Source organism: Aplidium turbinatum, chromosome 6, assembly GCF_918807975.1.
Source record: "Aplidium turbinatum chromosome 6, kaAplTurb1.1, whole genome shotgun sequence".
Classification (NCBI taxonomy): domain Eukaryota; kingdom Metazoa; phylum Chordata; class Ascidiacea; order Aplousobranchia; family Polyclinidae; genus Aplidium; species Aplidium turbinatum.
In genome coordinates this window covers 10,173,824-10,192,150 of record NC_137477.1, presented here as the reverse complement: position 1 = coordinate 10,192,150, position 18,327 = coordinate 10,173,824, and the positions used below count along the sequence as shown (strand labels likewise).

Genomic DNA, 18,327 nt, shown 5'->3' with positions numbered 1-18,327 from the left:
CGTGAAAGATCTAGGATAATATATTTTTTGTCTTATATTTAGACTATACTTTGGTAACGTCTTGGCTTGCTATTTTCCCGAACACAATCTTCTTATGAGATCTTGTATCACTTCCAGCAGTGCTGAAAGGAAAGATTAGAGTCAACACTATCAATGCAGACCACACCAATTTCAAACAAAACTTCGAGACGGTGTAAAGGGGTCGAGTGCTTTGCAATCACATGAGCGAGTTTACAATCTGTTTCAGAATTCTATGTTAGCATCTTTCATTCAAGTTTTGATGTTTGAACTAATGTCACCACTACCCACACAGCAAAATCCGTCATTTTTACATGAATAAATGTAAAAATGACGGATTTTGCTGTTCGGGTAATTGATTGAAACACCGCACTACGTTATAGTAAACGTCTAAATCTTACAACCATGGCGAAACGTAAAACGTTTGTTCCAGATGGGACAAACACGCAAATACAATGAATTAATTCTCACATTCTTGATATGAAATATAAGAAAATTGGAGTTTTGATTTTAATATTTCTTTCAGTGCTCTGTCATGTTAATAGTTAAACTAAATAAGCACTTTTATGCTGTTATTGGTATAAGAAAGACAGCTTGTTTCAAGCTATGGTTGTCAACATGGTGTGGATTGACGAAGCAAATGTTCGCTTTACAAAGAGATCACTGTCTACACTGAAGAGCTCTTCCAAGCGTCGTGGAAGCCGTGAGTGGCTGTTAATTGGCCAATTCAAATTGTCAAGTAGCCAATCAAAGCGATTATATGAAGCGACAGAGAGATTAGCGATAAATTTACAAAAAATATTTACAATGCTGTGTGTGTAGCCTGCAGAAACTGCACAAAAATTCAACGTTGTTATTACAATACATAACCGAAAAAATAAAAGCTAAAGTCACAGGTAACGTAAATGTGGCGAAAAGAAATATTATTATCAACATCACTGTTGGTGAAGCTGTTTTATGCATAAACAACAGAGTCTTTCATTGAATAACATATTAAGCAACGAATTTACGAAGTCAAGCATTTGTTGAAATCTCAATGCTAATAGCTATGACAAAGCGTCAACAGACAAGAACTCTTCAAAATTGAGACCATCACAGTCATTCGCTACCACCAACATTCGCGATTTTGGTTTTGTTTTCTTTCATATCATGTTAAATGCGGTGTTGTTGCTTGGTTTTGTTTGCTTAAAATTAAATGAATTATGAACCAAAAATAATAAACGAACGTATTTAATGAAATCATTCAAACTTTGTAAAAATAGTAAATTAATAGACAAGAGACATTCAAAACTTTTCAAACCCTTTTAATTTTGCGTATGGAACTTGAAAAACAACCAATCAAACAAATATAGGTTGGAAACACCATCAAACAGCAAGTGCACATATTATCATGCAATACCTGACTGGGGAAGAGATGTCTGGCAGAGAGTTGGTTTCATCGTAGTAATAACGTTCCTTTGAAATATACAGATACCGCTCGGTAACTTTGCAACAGCAGGGTACTAGTGTAATAGCACGATGAACAACATGCTGCACACGATTTGTGACTGATAATTTAGTCCGAAGGCTTATAAAGAAGTTGTCAAGAGCCCTTGGTAGAATAATGAGTTGGTGCAGCAAGTTGATAGTGCAAGACAGCATAAAAATTGTGTAATTATAAGAGTGATTATGGCCAGTTATCCCTGAGAAGTGTATGATATTAAGTGTCGTCAACTTTACTCATTTAGAAAACAAAACATTTTACCCAAATGAATTGCAATAACTTTTGTTATTACTGAATCATTTCCATAACATCTTTGCTATGTTAAAACAATGCCATCTGATCTCAGAAAAAGTTCAATAATATCCACCTTTTCATGCTCATCGTCAGTAGTGTGCATGGTCATTCCAAGAGACTCAGCGTCCGAGTATTCAGATTCGCTCCACTCACTTCCGCTCACAGCTGAAAACGACAATTTTATGACGACGAAAGCTCACAACCAAGCAACAGTTCGCGGACAAGAAACGAGACTTCACATAACCTTAAATATTGTGAATGGATCTCAACCTCAGACAGCAAATCAATGTAAAAAAACGATTGATTTACAGTCTGGGACATGCCCACGCAGCATGTTCTTCAAGCAATGTAATACAACGGTGACTACTGACTACTCAAGCGTGACCGACTGCATGACGAATATTTGTGAGCCACAATAGTCGCAACATATAGTTACTTGGCCCTTGCTACCATGGACAGTTGGACACGGTATATTGATGGCCAGAAGGCGCACGGCTGCAAAAAAGCGTGTTCGATACATTTTGAGATCAATAACTTACATCATACAACAATAAAAATTACAGAACAGCTGGTCATTTTGAAACAAAAATCCAAAACTTTTCCATAACTTACCTCTGCTGCCAGGATTGGAAGTGGAGATTTTTCTTGCATTTCGTTTCCGTCTCGTCTTTCTCAGGAGTTCCTGACTTGGTCCAATCACCTTCGCCTTGCTGACCACAGTAGAAAGTCCACTATCTTGCATGGGCGATGAAGCCGGGTCTATAAACGAATCGTAATGAAAATACTCCATCTCAGAGGCAGACACATAAAACAAATGAGGATTTAACATGGTCTTCATCGTAAAAAGCAGCTTATTAAGGGAAATGTATTTTTCAAATCGTTGTTAAAATAAATCAAAGACCTTTCTAAGAATTTGTAGTTTTTCAGTAGAATGCGGACAAGCAACCTACGAAAGATGAACTCAATTTTAATATAGTACCAATAAACAGTGTCTCAAAAGGAAAGAGGTTTACAATGCAAAGATCCTTATACGTGCAGCAAATCATCCTGAGATTTGAACCTAGGCTGTGAAGCAAATTGCTATGTAGCCGCATAACTTGCAGCGGATTCGGTAGAAATTTGCGATCAAGAAAATCAATGATATTTCACGCAGACGGCACTATTTCAGCCGATTAAGCATGTAGATTAATTATAACTGCAGCAGTTGTTGGCACCATACAAATCAAAAATGTATGTTTAGGACTAGGAGTATTAACACCTTGCCGAACATACCATCATCGGGTATTGTATCCCAGATGACATTTCCATTGCATTGACATCGATTCAATTTTAGTATACGTTGAATCAATGTACGAACTTAATGGAATAATTGTTATTGCATGCTGAATGTGAAGTTTGTAACACCAAGACTGACAAGCATAGTTAACAATCCTTCATTGCAACAGCAACATAAGTAACCTTGCACTTACAACAAGTCAAGCGATCAGTGCCTTTTGATGCAACACTAACGTCAAAAGTAGGTAAAGTTAAACATTTTTACAGTCTGTTGTGCTGAAGTGCTGACAGAGAAACTAACTTGGCGTTTTGCTGTGAAATACGATCTCTGCAAAATGTTTCTCTTCGAGTACGCGGTAACCAAGTTTAACCCTAAAAGTTTAACAGTACTAAGGTTAAAGTTGTCTCTTTCTAACAGAATCTACCTTCCCTAGTTTCTGCTAGTTCAAGTCCAAACAACTGTAAATTATAACCACCTCTTAAGATTTCTTACAGACCACAAAAGCCAAGTCTCAATACCTGCCTCGAGATATTACCAGCAAGGCAAAATGGTTTAAAGTTAAACAAAGAGTGAGAAAAACTGTGCATCTTAAAAATGTAGGATTGACCTAAGTTAGGAAAATTTTGTTGACAAAATTACTGTTCGGTGCATGGTATCATGGACTTCTTAATACTCATACTGTGTATATAACTATATATAATATTGTTATGTTATAATATATAATGATAGTGTACCGTATCGTTACTATATGAGCTGTTTTAAACACAAGCTCATTCCATTCGGCTTAAATGGCCGAATGCCAATGTTTGGTCTGCATGAAAGTCACGTGATCCATATTCCCACCCGTGCAGACAAAGATTAGTTTAGAATGCAAGATCACTAAAATGATTTTAAAACGGACAAAAAGTCAACATTTTTGAAAGGCGTCAACATTTAGCGACGTTGATTCAGCGCCTTCAAACAACAAACGTTTCTGTGCAGCGTACACTAGTGACGTAATCTAAAAAAAGTAGCAGCCAACCTATGCCAGCAGAATCCAAAAGCAACATTCCAAGCATGATACGTCTCGCAAAGCAGTGCACCGCGTTAGAAAAGCATGAAACGTGCACGCTTGGGTTATAGGCAGCGAATAATGGAGTAAAAATAATGCATTAGCAGCATGTTTGCTCCCTTACCAATTGGTCTTCTACCCAACCAAGAACAGTTGCCATTTTTGCACAATTTCAACGTTTGCCGACATTGAAATATTGTAAAAATGACAGCTTTTGCTGGCTTGGTGTAGAGCAGGCTGTCGTGTATGTTCATTAGGCACAGAGGCACATTGCAGCAAATGTCAAACAAAAGCAACCTTTCTTCACTTTTTCAAACTAACAAACAGTTATAAAAGTCAGATATGTTAATATCGAAACGAATATTGGCGTTCCATTATCCAGCTTCTCTAAAATGTCATCAATTACAACAACTACGTGATAAAAAAAGAAGCAACCACTCATGAATGTAAGTGTGGATGATCTCGGGGGTCCAATGCACCATAACATGCGTACCAATAGCATTGAGAAAGCTTACCATGGCCTTACGCCAACCAGTACAAAAAAAGTATTTTTAATTGATTTAACGTTTACTAACTGAACACGTTGCAAGTTCACAAATTGAAGGAAACGATTTGTAGAAAGGACAGTTCAGACTTTGGAAATATTCAGGACACCATCAAAGCATTCCAGAGCAAAAATCTACTAGATTTCACCAACGTCAACAAAGAGATAGTATTGAGAACAAACCTATATTTTAGTTCAATACAAAGATACCACCTATTTGAACAGCAAACAGCCTGTCATTTGTGAAAACACAACGCTTGGCAAACAAGTTCTAAACGCATCAAGTTTACAATACAAGCTTAGTTGACATGACGTCACCAAGAAAACAAGAGTTGATATGTTAGTCATCACCTATTGTACAACAAGCCATAGAAACAAGAGCAAGACGCAAAATCCGTCAATTTTACATTGATTAAAAGTCTGCAAGAGTTGAATCAATGTAAAAATGACGGATTTTGCTGTTTGTGGGAAGTGTAGCCGCAACTTAACCTTGTTTCAAGCTACCACAAACAAAATGACCCAGCCAGCAAAAGTACCTTCTAACAACGTTGAAACGATGTAAAAAAAAAGGCAACTTTTGTTGGGTAGGAAGATGTTAGTTGGGATGCTGTGAAGCTGTTTGCTTGACAGTGCACATTTCAGTGGCAAATGCATTTGAGACATTTCTCAAGCCAAACCTTTGGGTTTGTAACTGATCCTGCTTGCTTTCGCCTTTTTCGGTTTAACTAGTTCCTCCTGTACCACACCACTGCGGTTGGGTTTGTTGTTGTCTATAAGTTGACGTAATGTAACGTTAAATTTACGCCACAAAAACCTGTGTAAATGTAAGTTGTGCATCTTATCTGGGTTCATTGAAAACAACTGTCGCGTACACAAATTGAAGTTGAAACGCATACTCAGTGTTTTGCTGTAGCAGACAGCTTTATCACATAACATTCTGTCATTGTTGAAATGCGCATTGACGGTCAAGAGCATTGCAGACAAAGCAAACTTCCTGCATGAACCCCCGCATGAAGCTTTAAAATTATGAATGTTTTGTTTCAGCTGATAAATTAAAAGCCGTCACATAGCCAAAATGATAACCTACAATTTACAAAGCCAAATAAGCACTCATCACCTTTTTTCGTATCTTTTCTCACAGGACTTTCTCTATCTGTTGATATGCAATATCAGTATTTCTACGTGTATTATAGTAACTTTCACTATTTATAAATAACATCATCACAACTAATCTACTGAATAAATTGGAATTACGGTACTATAAGATTAGTACTTTTACTATAACATGCCACAGTAACAAAATCATTGATCAATTATAAATCAAATATTGGCCTTTGGATTAGTTTTTAAAACTGCACATTTAACTACATCATTTCTAATTACCTGTTCTTCTGCAGAACATTACAGTAGCGATTAGACTACATTTGACAACCAACAACAAACCAGCCAATCAATCAACAAACTACTTAAAAACACTACAAAACCTGGTTACAAACAATAAATGTGGCTGCACCTAACACAAGAAAAGACGCGAAAGCTGATGCGTTTTTCTGCTTTGGGTCTTTTTTTTCTCGTTTTGAGGCAGTTGTCATTTGATCCACTAAATCCTTGAGAGCAGGAGAGCCCCTTTTCTTGTCTAAACCCATTTTCAAAAACAGGTGTTAGTGAACAAAAAGGTTTGAAATCTTGACAAAAAAAAAAAACGTCATTCTTACATTAACTTTCGTGCAAGCCGTAGAAGCAATGCATGACATCGCATATGCTTGCTGGTAATGCAGTTGTCAACGTTGCTCCGAGTAGAATATGTTTGTAATGGCAATGATCACAATTAAAAACTGGAGTCTACTCTTTCAAAGAGTAAATTTCAAAAGTGCCTTGAGACATCATGAATTGTTTTAACGTTTGAAAAGACATTTAAAATGAATTTATGAAAAGACATAAAGGTACGTTTTTTTTTCTGTGAAGATTCATTTAGTAAAATAAAAAGGTTAGTGGTGCGACAAGAAACCTTGTAAAGATGTGAAGAGATATCTTTCCTTCTTCGCTTCCTTCGGCACGATGGGCTCCTCCAGGGTCTGGCCATTTTCAAATGCTTTACGCAAATCTAATCAGTCAATACATCAATGATGAAAATAATGAAATCCCGTTTTTCTTTGCATCACACGCACTTCAACGAAGAAGACGCTTTTCAAGTTGGTTAAAAGCTAAAAAAAAGCTTCTAGTAATTCAGTATCAATACCTACGCCAACCTTGGCTTTTGACTCGGCTATTGAAACTGCAAATGACGCATAAATGCATATAAATGGCACAAAATGGCCATCATTTGATCCATCAGTGTTATCTTTCACCTTTGAATGGATCTGCCTTTGTGTGAAGATCACGCTTCACTTGCTTAGGCAAGATTTCTTCTTCTCTGACAAGAGCTCTATTCGCTACGGTCTGCCAGTCGCGTTTTGTCGATTGTTTAGCAACATCTGAAAAGGATAAGTTTACCCGGGTGATCTCATTCAAGTTTTTGCAAACGAGAATTCCTCGAGTTTACAACAATGCAGCAAATAAACAATGAAATTGCTTCGAGATGAAGCTCTCCAATCGACAGGTTAATCTGACGTCTAATATCGTCGAATCAACGTCTGTTGATGGTGTTTTAGATGAAAAAAAGATGGAAGGCAAATTCCTGTCTTGGAAAGAATAGATTTTCAAATGTACCGTAGCTCTTTCATCAAAATCCGTTCACTTTGGTAACAAGTACAGCACCAAGATCATTGATACAAAGCTTGCCATTGCAAAAATGTTGAAACCAATAGAAAACATTCAGCAGTAGTGCAAAGGTACATAGGAGAGGATTGTGCCTAGTTACTAAAATTAATGTAAAACAAATTTGATTTATGTGAGTCACATCAATCAAAGCCTCCACTCAAACAAACATTTTCAACGTTGACGAACTTACGTAGAACACGCGTAATAGCAATACCTTCTGGTAATAGCGGTGTGTTCACCTGCGGTTCACCAGTTTATAACAATAATTTAAAACTGGCTGGATACTGCGCATTGCGTATTTCATAAACTTAAATAATTTTCATCACCCATTGCAGCGGTTATCCGATCATGGAATTTTCAACGGTTTGAGAAAAAGTTTTCTCTGCCAATAAAACGTTAAATGGTAGTTTATCAAATATTTCTGGAAACTTCCTTGGTTTCGTATTAACTAAACTTAAATAAGTTTTCCTTTTTGCTAAAAGCTGTTCTAGAAGTTATGACTTATTTTTCCTACGCAACTAAGTAATAAAAAAAACAGTCACTCAGTCACATGGGAGGGTGTTAACATGCCTTCAAAAGATATAAAATATCTTTTAGAACCTTGTATAAATATTACGCAAATCCAAAGCAAAATAAGCGCAAAAAAGCGCATAAGCCGATAGATGACAAACCACACACACATTCCTCACTTTAAAACTTAAACCATTCGCACATACAAAGCCTGTTGTCCGGTCAATCGCATCAAACACGATCTTTGAAAGAAGAACCCCGTAGATAAGATAAAAACAGGTGCTAAAACGGCTCAAGCTCACGAAAATCATAGTATGTGTCTTAATTTTCGTAATGCAAGCTTCAAAATGAGGCTTGCCGTTAACAAGCGTTGCAACTTGTCACCATTTCTTTGTATGCTATATACCTATGCTACCCTTGAGTGCCTCGGCCGCAATGATAACTTGTATGGGCTGAAAATTGCATGGCCTGTTGTCGCTGACGGCAATGGACAAGACTTGGGAATGTCCTTCTGTTGCTAAGATAGTAAAACCACGTAAACAATCATAAAACTACACTAACTAAAATTCGGTTAAAACATGTTAACCTTTAGCGGTGAACAGCAATTTACAATTTAAAGTATTTTCCCTCAATTTTTTATGGGCCCAATAAGAATATGGAAAGTCTCAGCCAACAATTGGACTACATCAGTAACACTAGGACTTGCGTGTCGACTGTTGACAAAGCTATTTGACTTCACACGAACAACTTGGGGCTTTGTAAGAAGCAGATAACAACAAGTTCTACATTCACGTTACAACATCAGCTACTTTAGACTGTGACGAAGCTTGATGATAAGAGGGCGACTATGCAGTAAAACATTGCTACGAGCCATTTAATAAAAATTATAAAAACAGTATATAAGTATATAGTGCCACATCCGCAGTACAAACTATACTCATTTATTTGATGTATGAAGGATGCCATCTCATTACCTTTCTTTTCTGTAGGCCCAAAAATAGAAGAACCAGAGCTTGGCTTCACGAGAGCTTCAGCTGCTACTCCACTGGTTTTGATTCGTTGAAGTCGACGGTTTTCGTCACGCTCAACCGATCTTCCGTCACTCTCCACCGATCTTCCAGTAATCCTGGTCGGAGCAACTCTGTTCACTTTTGATTCTCTCTCTTCAGTAGATCTTCCGCTTTCAGAAGATGATGAGGAATCAGAGTCTTTGCTTTTAACGGGAGCCAATTTAGGAGTGTAGCGAGAAGTTTGATAAAAATTGGGAGATTTTTTCGGCGATGTGGCTGCAGGAGACGTGATGGCAAAATACCTTTGAAAAAACACGAAAACAACGTAAGATTACGGAAACGAGAGGTTTGCAATCCAACCCGCCATACTTAAATCACAATGTTTACTTCGTAAACGATGAAGCCTACCTTCCCGGAGGGGCAGTCCCGGCTCTCGGGGCTACAGTTGCGGTCGTCACGGTCAGATTTGGCTTCCGGGAGTCCAAAGTCACCTCAATCTCTTTGCTGTCGTTTCTGGGTCTATGCACAGGTCCAGGGCTTCGTGAACGTCGCTCACTGCACCCAAGCGTTGATGGGTAAGTTGCATAAATTGCGTTTACGTGCACTCTACAACTCATTTGTCTACTTTGCGTTGCTTTGAAACAGCCAGTGTAGCAGTTATGCATTAACAAATAACATATCATTGAAATGAGGCATAGCACTGCGTTTTAAAGATTTGAATGAAAGAAGCACAGCAATTTAAAAAAAAAAACATATCCAGAAATCAACGACGTATCCAGCGAAGTCATGCTAAAACTAATTTTCAAGTTAAAAAGTGGATCTTTTGATTACATTTAAGGGTGGTTACATCTTTTCTAACCATCAACTATTTACAAACCAAATTCGAAATAATCAAAGAAAATGAAGGGGTATACCAGCAAACATCTATAGGATTGGCCAATGAGCCAGTGATATAAGAGAAGGATCCAAAGAGAATATAAACTGATATGCATAAATTAACAGGTGAATAAAAAAATAACAGTAACCTCTCAAGTACATGTAGCTCCACAGAAAGTGAAATTTACATGACTTTTGACTCTTTTTTTATTTCATACTGAAATACCTCGAAATTCGAAATACCTTGCTTTTGGCAATGTATAGTTGCGAGGAGACTTGACAGAAGAAGGCGTGTTTGCTTTTGAAGAAAAACCACGTTCCATTGATCGGTTTTGTGAAAGTGGTATCTTGCCAGACAAAGATGAGTTCGACTAGAAAACATGGTTTGTATAACAATTAGTTGGAAACTGAAAAAGAGGAAGCTTTTGGTTGAATCAACACGAGAAGAAGAATCGAAAATAAAATTGGAGATTTGGTAAAATAGATCGCTTTATTTCCCTATTAGCTACCACGTTTGAAATGGAACATTTTATGCTTAGTATTGATCATAATCAAGTCAACCAATTTTGATTATACAATAATACACGCCATGAATTAATCCTTATGTTGAAGGTGTGGCCTGTCTGTCAGTCGAGAGAACGAAGTCTTCCTCTCCACAACTCGGGGCCGGTGTTATCAAGGCAAATAAATTTAAGGCTTCTAAAAGTTTAAAGGAAACTTTCTCGATGTAACATCACCAATAAACAAGAATATCAAATGCTCTGCCATATGACAACGTTGTCAAATTAATGGAAAAAAGGAAAGATTTCACATGATTGAGACTCACAGAAGGTGCGGACTCATCTGGGCCGACCTCGAAGAAGCCGATGAGACTTGACACAGGCTGCATGCTGTTATCATCAACACGGCGAGTGGCTCTGTTCTTTCTAGGTGGAGAAACACTCCTCGACCTGGAAAGTAAACTCCATATCACAATCAGAAAATTTTACATTGATTCATTGTTGGCAAACGTGGGGTCAATGTAAGTAGAACGGACTTGACAACCGGATGGGAGGGGGGCAGTTGAACAAATGCATCAATGAAAGTTTACAAATTCCTATGTGCTTTGGAATGACAAGAAAGCTTTTTATTGGCAATTACGTAATTTTATTGACAAAATTTTGTGGGAAAAAATAAATTGTTTAGCAAATAATGATGAATAGTGTATAGAATGATGACATGAAGTATCTGAAACTGGACATCATACTAAACCTGTTGAAATTGATTGTGAAATAATTACTTTTTACATTTAAGTAATTTAATAACTTGTATAGAGAAAATAAACACAGTAGATCACAAATTAGTCTGCAGACGTTGAATCAATACACAAGCGGCAGATTCGGCAAGTTGGGATTACAAAGCTCACTACAGTACACAGGCCAATAGTACAAGCCATTTCACTGATTCTGAATTGTATCTCTCAACGAGGAGGCAGCGTCAAAAAGACAGCGTATTTTTGTCCAAGCAACCCTACCTGTTCGGCTTTATACTTGCAAGAGCTCTGTTTGGAGACAGACTCCTTGACCGGACTGCTGTGTCGGATTTTCTTCCTGGAAGTGTTCGGGAGCGCTCGTGTGCAGTTCGGGATCTCGGAGAGCGCATATGAAGAGCAGATGGGGAGGAAAAGGGTTTTTGGGCAGCTTTGATCTCAGAGGGCTAAAACAAGTCACAATTCATACAAATCTTCGATAACTTCAAGCTAACAAAATTTTTTCATCTGACAAGAAATCTTTTTTTATAAAATGCCAACAAAAATAAAAACATAAATGCAAAAAAATACAATCTATTATTATTTAGCTTCACCTTGACTAAAGTTTCACTCTGGGGCCCTGAGTTTGGCCCGTTCAGCGAGCGTCTGTTTGGAGGAGCATTTGACGTTTTTGCAATGGAGGATTTAATGACATCTGGAGCGTTTTGCCGCTCCTTCCAGTCTTTATTGAGAGTTCCTGATTTTCTGGGACTTGCTTGAGAAGGGAAGTTATCTAAATGATGAAACAAAATTTCAAAACATACGAAATCTTGAAAGCTACAAGAGCTACAGAAGCAGACGTACAACTTTTATACTACACCAATGTCACACTACAATTAACGGTTAAAATTAGGAAGCAATATTGCCAATTTACTTCCTTAATGGCTAGTCGACTTCCTATGTCTCAGTGCAACAGTATACATCCTTTAGTTTAGATTAGGGAAACCACAGCTACGTCGACTGATGAATACGACAAGATGTCATGCTGAATGCTGATGTTTTACATATTGACAACTTAATGGTATTGATACACCACTTCATTTACAATGTTTTGACATTACTCAATGCACACATTTTACTACAATTATATCAAATTTACAGTTAACGCATTGCACGGTATAGTACTTTGCATACTAAGACTATACATGATCAGAGCGTGAAGCATTAATGCAATTTGTTATGACCACCAAGAATTTAGTTTGAGTGCTCAGTTGAGGGGATTGCTATTGGTTAATGTTGTTTTTATTCAATTTTAAAAACCAGTTTTATTAGAAAAACAAGTGTTTCACCTGTTTGTGTGGTGCCATTTTGCAATCGGTCATTGCCGGAAGAAACATCGCTCCCTTCCGACGGATCAGGAGCTGGCACCATGTGGCGGTGATTCTCTTTATCTTCTAATATCACAAATGGGAGACCTAACAATCATAAAAAATATGACTGATCTGCGATTTTGTCATCACTCAACATTCAACAAGACTGCTCTAAGACCCCAACCGCATGTGTTGTATCAATTTGAAAATCTGACTTCAAATTGTCAAACAATTTCGTTTTTTGAGTTATCACAAAACACTCCATGCTTAAAGAGCCGAAACTTGAAAAATACTTTACGATTTTTCTACTTTTAATCAGAAAAGCACATTCTACAACCTTTTAAAACTTCATCAAAATTTGTGACCATAGCTGACAGAACATAAAAATTCTGCATTATGTAGCAAAGCATGGCCCTCCCTCCAGCCAATAGAAAGAAAATTCTTCTCTTCATTCATCAATACATCGCTTAAAACCTTTTCAAAAATAAACTAACAAAGATAAGAAAAAATCGACTATTATGGCAAGTAGAACGCTTTGCATCTCTTCAAAATTAAACTACTGTATTAAAATAAAAAGAAAAGTCGAATATAGTTAGCAACAACTCAAATTTTCTGCACTTGCCTTTGATGCCTTTAATGCTTATAGCAACACCATAGTCAGAAATGTTGGCATTAGGTGGAAGCTTGTTTTGTTTGGCTGCTTTTGCGACCCCTGATCCAAGGGAGTAGTATCCCCGATTTCGGCGAATCGCCATATCATTGTGAGAATCCATTTTATTTGATAAATCACTGTTCGCAATCTCAGGCGAGGTCAGCTTTCGTTGCCTTGGTAACGTGGATGCTGAAGAGATCCCAGATGGAGGAAGAGTTGTACGAGGACGAGGAGTGGGGTTTCCTCCTGAATAGCTTTGGCCACGTGGATTAAACTGCAAAGGCACAATTAAACTTTAGAAAAACTCTGTAGGAAATACGCAAAAGCTTATCCGCCTCAGTCCAGCAAACACATTCATTTCTTTTCACACTGATTCATCGTTTGTAGACGTTGAATCGCTGTGAAAAGAACGGATTTGGTGGCTGGGAAGCGAATACATCGAAGTAGGTTTTCAAATACCATTGTGCTTTACAATAATGATATTTTGTTTGCAATTGCATCACTCTATTGCTTGAATCTCATGAAAAATAAACTGCTTGGCTAATAACATCTGTCTACATCAATTTCAACCTAAAAAACACAATAAAAATACAAAAATATGTACGGTAAATTAATGCGTGGTCAATGGTTACAATTCTTTTTTTTGGAATTTAATCTTTTTGATTCGGATAGCGAAAAATAAATCACAAAAATAATGATCATTAGAAATAGTCATTACTATTGTAACAAGTGTCCCAGTTATATAATAAACCAATCTGTTTACACACAACAGTAGCGCAATCATTAGAATCTGCAGCAGCACATTATAACAATTATTAATAAAGCATCAACAAAGCATGCTACAAATCTAACAGCTCTAATAAAGCATAGTTATAACCATGTAGTTTGATGTAAAAAGGTGTTGCACTGTATGGGGTGTTACAGAAGTCGTGTGCACATTTTAAGTCATAATATCTGCTGGACTATGATTGGTAGCATAATGAAAGTTGTGCCATTTTAAAGATAAATTCATAAATTTTTTGTAATACTGGATAGGGTGCCACAGCACTGCAGGCTCAAGTTAGACAGTATCTGAACACAACACTGCCAGACAGATGCGTTGGAGTTGGACGGTTTGTGCGAGGTCATTACGTTCCCATGCCTTGGTTTCCCAGGTGCGAAACCCGGCGATTTCTCTTTGTAGAAGTTTGTGAAAGAACTGCTCTATGTGCCTCATTTTCCAAAAAAACGTGGGTGAATTGAAGGTCTGAATAATGAAAGCTGTTGCAACCATCGACAACGCCATGGTGGAACGCGTGTGGAATGAATTAGACTATCAGCTTGACGTGTGCCATGTGACCTATGGAACACCTTTTAATATTCCATTACAAAAAGATACGTAATAGCAGGCTTTCAAAGTATATGCGTTTTATGTTCTTGATAGTTTTCGAAACATTTAATGTGAAAACGTGAGTAAGACTTTTGAAACACCCTGACTACAGCTCTAGTAAAAGCTTCATGAATTCGTAAAATGAGCACGAATCTCCAACCAATATAAATTAGCCCTTTTTCTTGATGTAAAAAATAACTAAAAACTGATGTGTAGTCAAAGTTAGCAGCTTTAAGTTTAAATGCATTACGGTAGTTATTTTGATAAAAATATTAGTGCCAATTATTCAGTAATATATCTCGTGAATAATTTTGAATCAATATTCTAAAATTTACAATTAAAAACTACACTGACTGCATGTTATGTATGTTATATATAATATAAGCTCTTTTAAAGCAACATATAGACATTAGACAGCAAGGCATGAAAAGCCGCTAACTATTCGATGAAAAAAGCTCGGTACTTCTAGCGTTAAGTCTAAAAACTACAAAAACTCTGAGAGGAAATATGTCTCAAAAAATGTCTAAGAAAGCTCATTCAACTGGCAAGGTCATTTTCGTATTTTTGCGTTGTGAGTTAATTAGAAAACATGGCAAAAACAAACTAACTGTTTTAAACCAGATTCAACTTCTTTGAATCAAAGAAGGTGCAAATCTGTCGTACAGAAAAGTTGTGGGTAGCTGATAACAACGATTGCTGAGTATGCAAAACTTGAGATAGTGGCTTCTGACAACTCGATTTCAATGACATGGTCTTATCTTGGCCTGATTAAACAAATCCTGTCTGGCCCTTCATGAATGTTTGCAAGCAATCCTTTAATCACTTCGTAAAGCTAGCGCACCAATTTGTTTCCATGTAAGAACTTAAAGGCTGACAGTGGTTAAACCTTAATAATTTTCATAATAAAGGCATATAAATAATTTATACCAAACATTTAGTGTACAATAATGATAAAGGTATGTTCTCACACGTCTGGGGTATACAATCAACGCTCAATGTTAGGTGCGGAAACACCAGCTGTCTTTCACCCCAGTTGTTTGGAAGATTAATTGTATATAGTCTATGATCTAATATAGAAACTGTTTTTTGTTTTACAATTTTGGAAGGGGGATAACTTCGTTAAAGCATAAGAAGGCGATGGTTAATGGTTTCGTTTTAAAAACCTAATGCAAACTGCTCTTGCAGAAAGTTAAGAGAAGATGAAAAAAACTATAGACAGCAAAATCCGACGGATACTACTCGACGGATTTTGCTTTCTGGGTACATACATTTATAGTGTATGAGGGAATCCGTTTAGTTCCATAATTTCCCCGAGAAATGCAATTGAAAATTGACCAAATTCAAACTAAGCTCGTAAAAAAACTTTAATTTAAATAATTGAAAGCAGTATAGAGCAAGCAATGATGCAGCTAATTTTCACTTTTCAAACATACAAATTTACTGCTGCATAGCGCTTCTGTCCGGCCCTTTACAAACCAACGGTGGTTGAAACTTTAAACGCGTACAATCACATCCAAATTAACGTTTCGTACTGAGAAATGTATGACGTTCATTTGGTATGCCGAAACACTTAATAAAAGTTAGCGGTTAGTAATGACATGCAACGAATCTAGCCCATTTGAACCTGAAATTTGACATGAACATTTCAAGTCAAATTACAGATTCAGATTAGTGATGAAACAAAGGTTTATGTGCTGTAGCCACAGTTAGTAATCGCAGTTAAAATGGATTAAAAATTTGCCTTTATAAATTGATTCTTCGGTACAAAAAGTTACTTGCGGAGACAAACCTGAAAAACAAGGAAAACAAGCAAAATAGAAGTTAGCGTTATACCAGTAACGTTAGTTCAACGTCATTAAGAGTAAAAGCAATGTGATTGGTGGCAACTTTGAGGTAATGATAAAAATATGGCTTTTGTAAACTTTGAACGGTTAATCATAGTTAAGCCGCTGTGAGCCAATATCCCAGCCAGCAAAAACTTTCATTTTTACATCATTTTAATGCCAACAGGCGTTAAAAGATCTAAAAATGACACCGTCTGAGATTAGGTTCCACTTTGTTATTCACCTGAATAGCAGAAGTGCAATTGCTGGGGTGTAGTGTTTGCGGTGGTGTGAATGAAATATTTTAATCATCTCAGCACATGAAGTTATTCAAACATCATTGTTAAAACTGACTGATTAGTCACTGAACGTAGGAAAATACAGTGAAAATTTTTCTTAAAATTCTAAACGTTGAAATGACGAACTATTTGCTCGGAGGATGTGCATTGACATGGAGTGTGAAACGTTAGAATTCAGCAATAGTTTTGTGATTTGTAGTTCTTATTTGTATATAATTGCCATATTATCAAATGAACTGTCAGCACTGTAGATGGACATGCTGCACGAACTAGCTTTAATAGAAAAAACTTTCTACATTTATCTTGATAGGCTACATTGGTGAAAATAAAAATAAAAAAAATACAGAAAGATCTGAAGGTTAAAAACTCACACACTGCAGTGCAAAAAGTAACAAAAGCCACTTATTGATAAAATATCAATTGTTGAGCTATCTTCCAGCAACAAAGTACGGTAAGCTACTATGAAAACATAAAGTTTCCTAAGCATGATTTCAATTTGCAAAGACAAAACAGTGCAGTGATGACTGATGAATCAATTGTAATTAAAGAGAAATGACAAGGACAGGTGCCTAAGAATCGTATCAAGAACTGGCAGAAATTGCAAGTTTGTACTTGGCGGTGGTGCATACGTCAATTAAAAGTTGACTAAATTAGAGCTTCATCTCTAACGCTATACATTTAACAAGTGCAAAAGCAAAATACCGATATAACAAAAAAATATATAAAAATTAATTATCGGTCACTTTCTATTTTGATGAAGAACTAGTCTCAAACAATGTTAGACAAGAAATCATCAAAAATCACACACATAACTAACAGACCAATTAGAGCGTTTTTCAAAAGACTAATGAGCTGGCTGGGTAGCAGTACAACATGACACAACAGTGTACTTACAGATAGTGTTGAACTTGGGGGAGATCCAACTTCGCTTATTCGTTCAAACACAAGCTCTGGAGTCAATTCAATTCTCGTCACATCGGCAGCATTGCTGGACAAGTGACTCATGTTCCATCTAGGCTCGAAAATTATCCCAGTTCAAGTGCACACTCAATGATAAAGTTCTTATGAAGATAAATGTACAGAAAGCAAATTACGTTAATGCTATGATAGTAACAAATATTCTTGAAAAGCTATATGGTTCCTGTAACACAGAAGGCATGCTACTAATGATATTCTTATACAATGAGAGTTTTTAGTTCTAGTTTAATGTTGCAAACTGCACTTCCAATGAAGTTTTGCAATAAAATAAATCATTTTTAGTGATAGAGGCAGCTAATGTCATTTTAAAAAAGTGAATAGAATAAAGAATGAAAGAATTCTAAAATCAAGGCTTACAGATGGAAGAAGCAATTTCTTTGTCTTTGTAAATCTCTATCTAAAAACAAAACGAGAAGTCTTCAGCAGACAACCTCTTGAGATATATAATTCTCATTACCCATGCTTCTTGAATGATAGGGAAGAGTGTGACTAAAGCTACCTGACTACATCCAACAAAATTTCTAGGCTCAATCTGCGCTAATTTCCATCTAGCCTACTCCAATATAACTAAACTTAGATAATAAACTAAAACAGAAGCGTGTAAGTTTCACTAAGTAAAATTTAAGTGATAACAGCTTCCTTTCATTCTTGATGTTGATTTAATGACCAATCGAAATTGTTGCGGTTCAGATCAATTGTAAAAAAAGATACGATTCGGCGCGAAGAACAAAATAGCTGTCATTGATTTCTATCTAACCGCAACATCGAGAAACCACTGTACTGATA

The 18,327-nt window shown here is 36.7% G+C and overlaps 2 protein-coding genes across 2 annotated transcripts in view; both read right to left on the bottom strand.

Annotated features, from left to right (window-relative positions):
- LOC145771738 (uncharacterized) overlaps nt 1–17,624 on the bottom strand; it is a 67,019-nt gene extending 49,395 nt beyond the window's left edge. The window contains exons 1-13 of the mRNA XM_082583468.1: nt 17,458–17,624; nt 13,043–13,346; nt 12,400–12,525; nt 11,665–11,843; nt 11,336–11,517; nt 10,649–10,772; nt 10,066–10,193; nt 9,355–9,501; nt 8,911–9,248; nt 2,408–2,554; nt 1,869–1,960; nt 1,418–1,473; nt 50–122 (exon numbers count right to left, since the gene is read on the bottom strand). Of these exons, the coding sequence (XP_082439594.1) occupies nt 50–122; nt 1,418–1,473; nt 1,869–1,960; nt 2,408–2,554; nt 8,911–9,248; nt 9,355–9,501; nt 10,066–10,193; nt 10,649–10,772; nt 11,336–11,517; nt 11,665–11,843; nt 12,400–12,525; nt 13,043–13,346; nt 17,458–17,568 (2,007 nt within the window). The 5' untranslated portion in view covers nt 17,569–17,624. The remainder of the gene's footprint in view (nt 1–49; nt 123–1,417; nt 1,474–1,868; nt 1,961–2,407; nt 2,555–8,910; nt 9,249–9,354; nt 9,502–10,065; nt 10,194–10,648; nt 10,773–11,335; nt 11,518–11,664; nt 11,844–12,399; nt 12,526–13,042; nt 13,347–17,457) is intronic.
- On the bottom strand, nt 6,655–8,902 carry LOC145771686 (uncharacterized). Its single transcript, XM_082583418.1, has 4 exons — nt 8,869–8,902; nt 8,343–8,453; nt 7,015–7,140; nt 6,655–6,770 (listed from the first exon to the last, which is right to left on the bottom strand). Exons 1-4 carry the CDS (start codon nt 8,900–8,902, stop codon nt 6,655–6,657), a joined length of 387 nt encoding a protein of 128 aa, XP_082439544.1.
- Nucleotides 17,625–18,327: the final 703 nt, after the last annotated feature.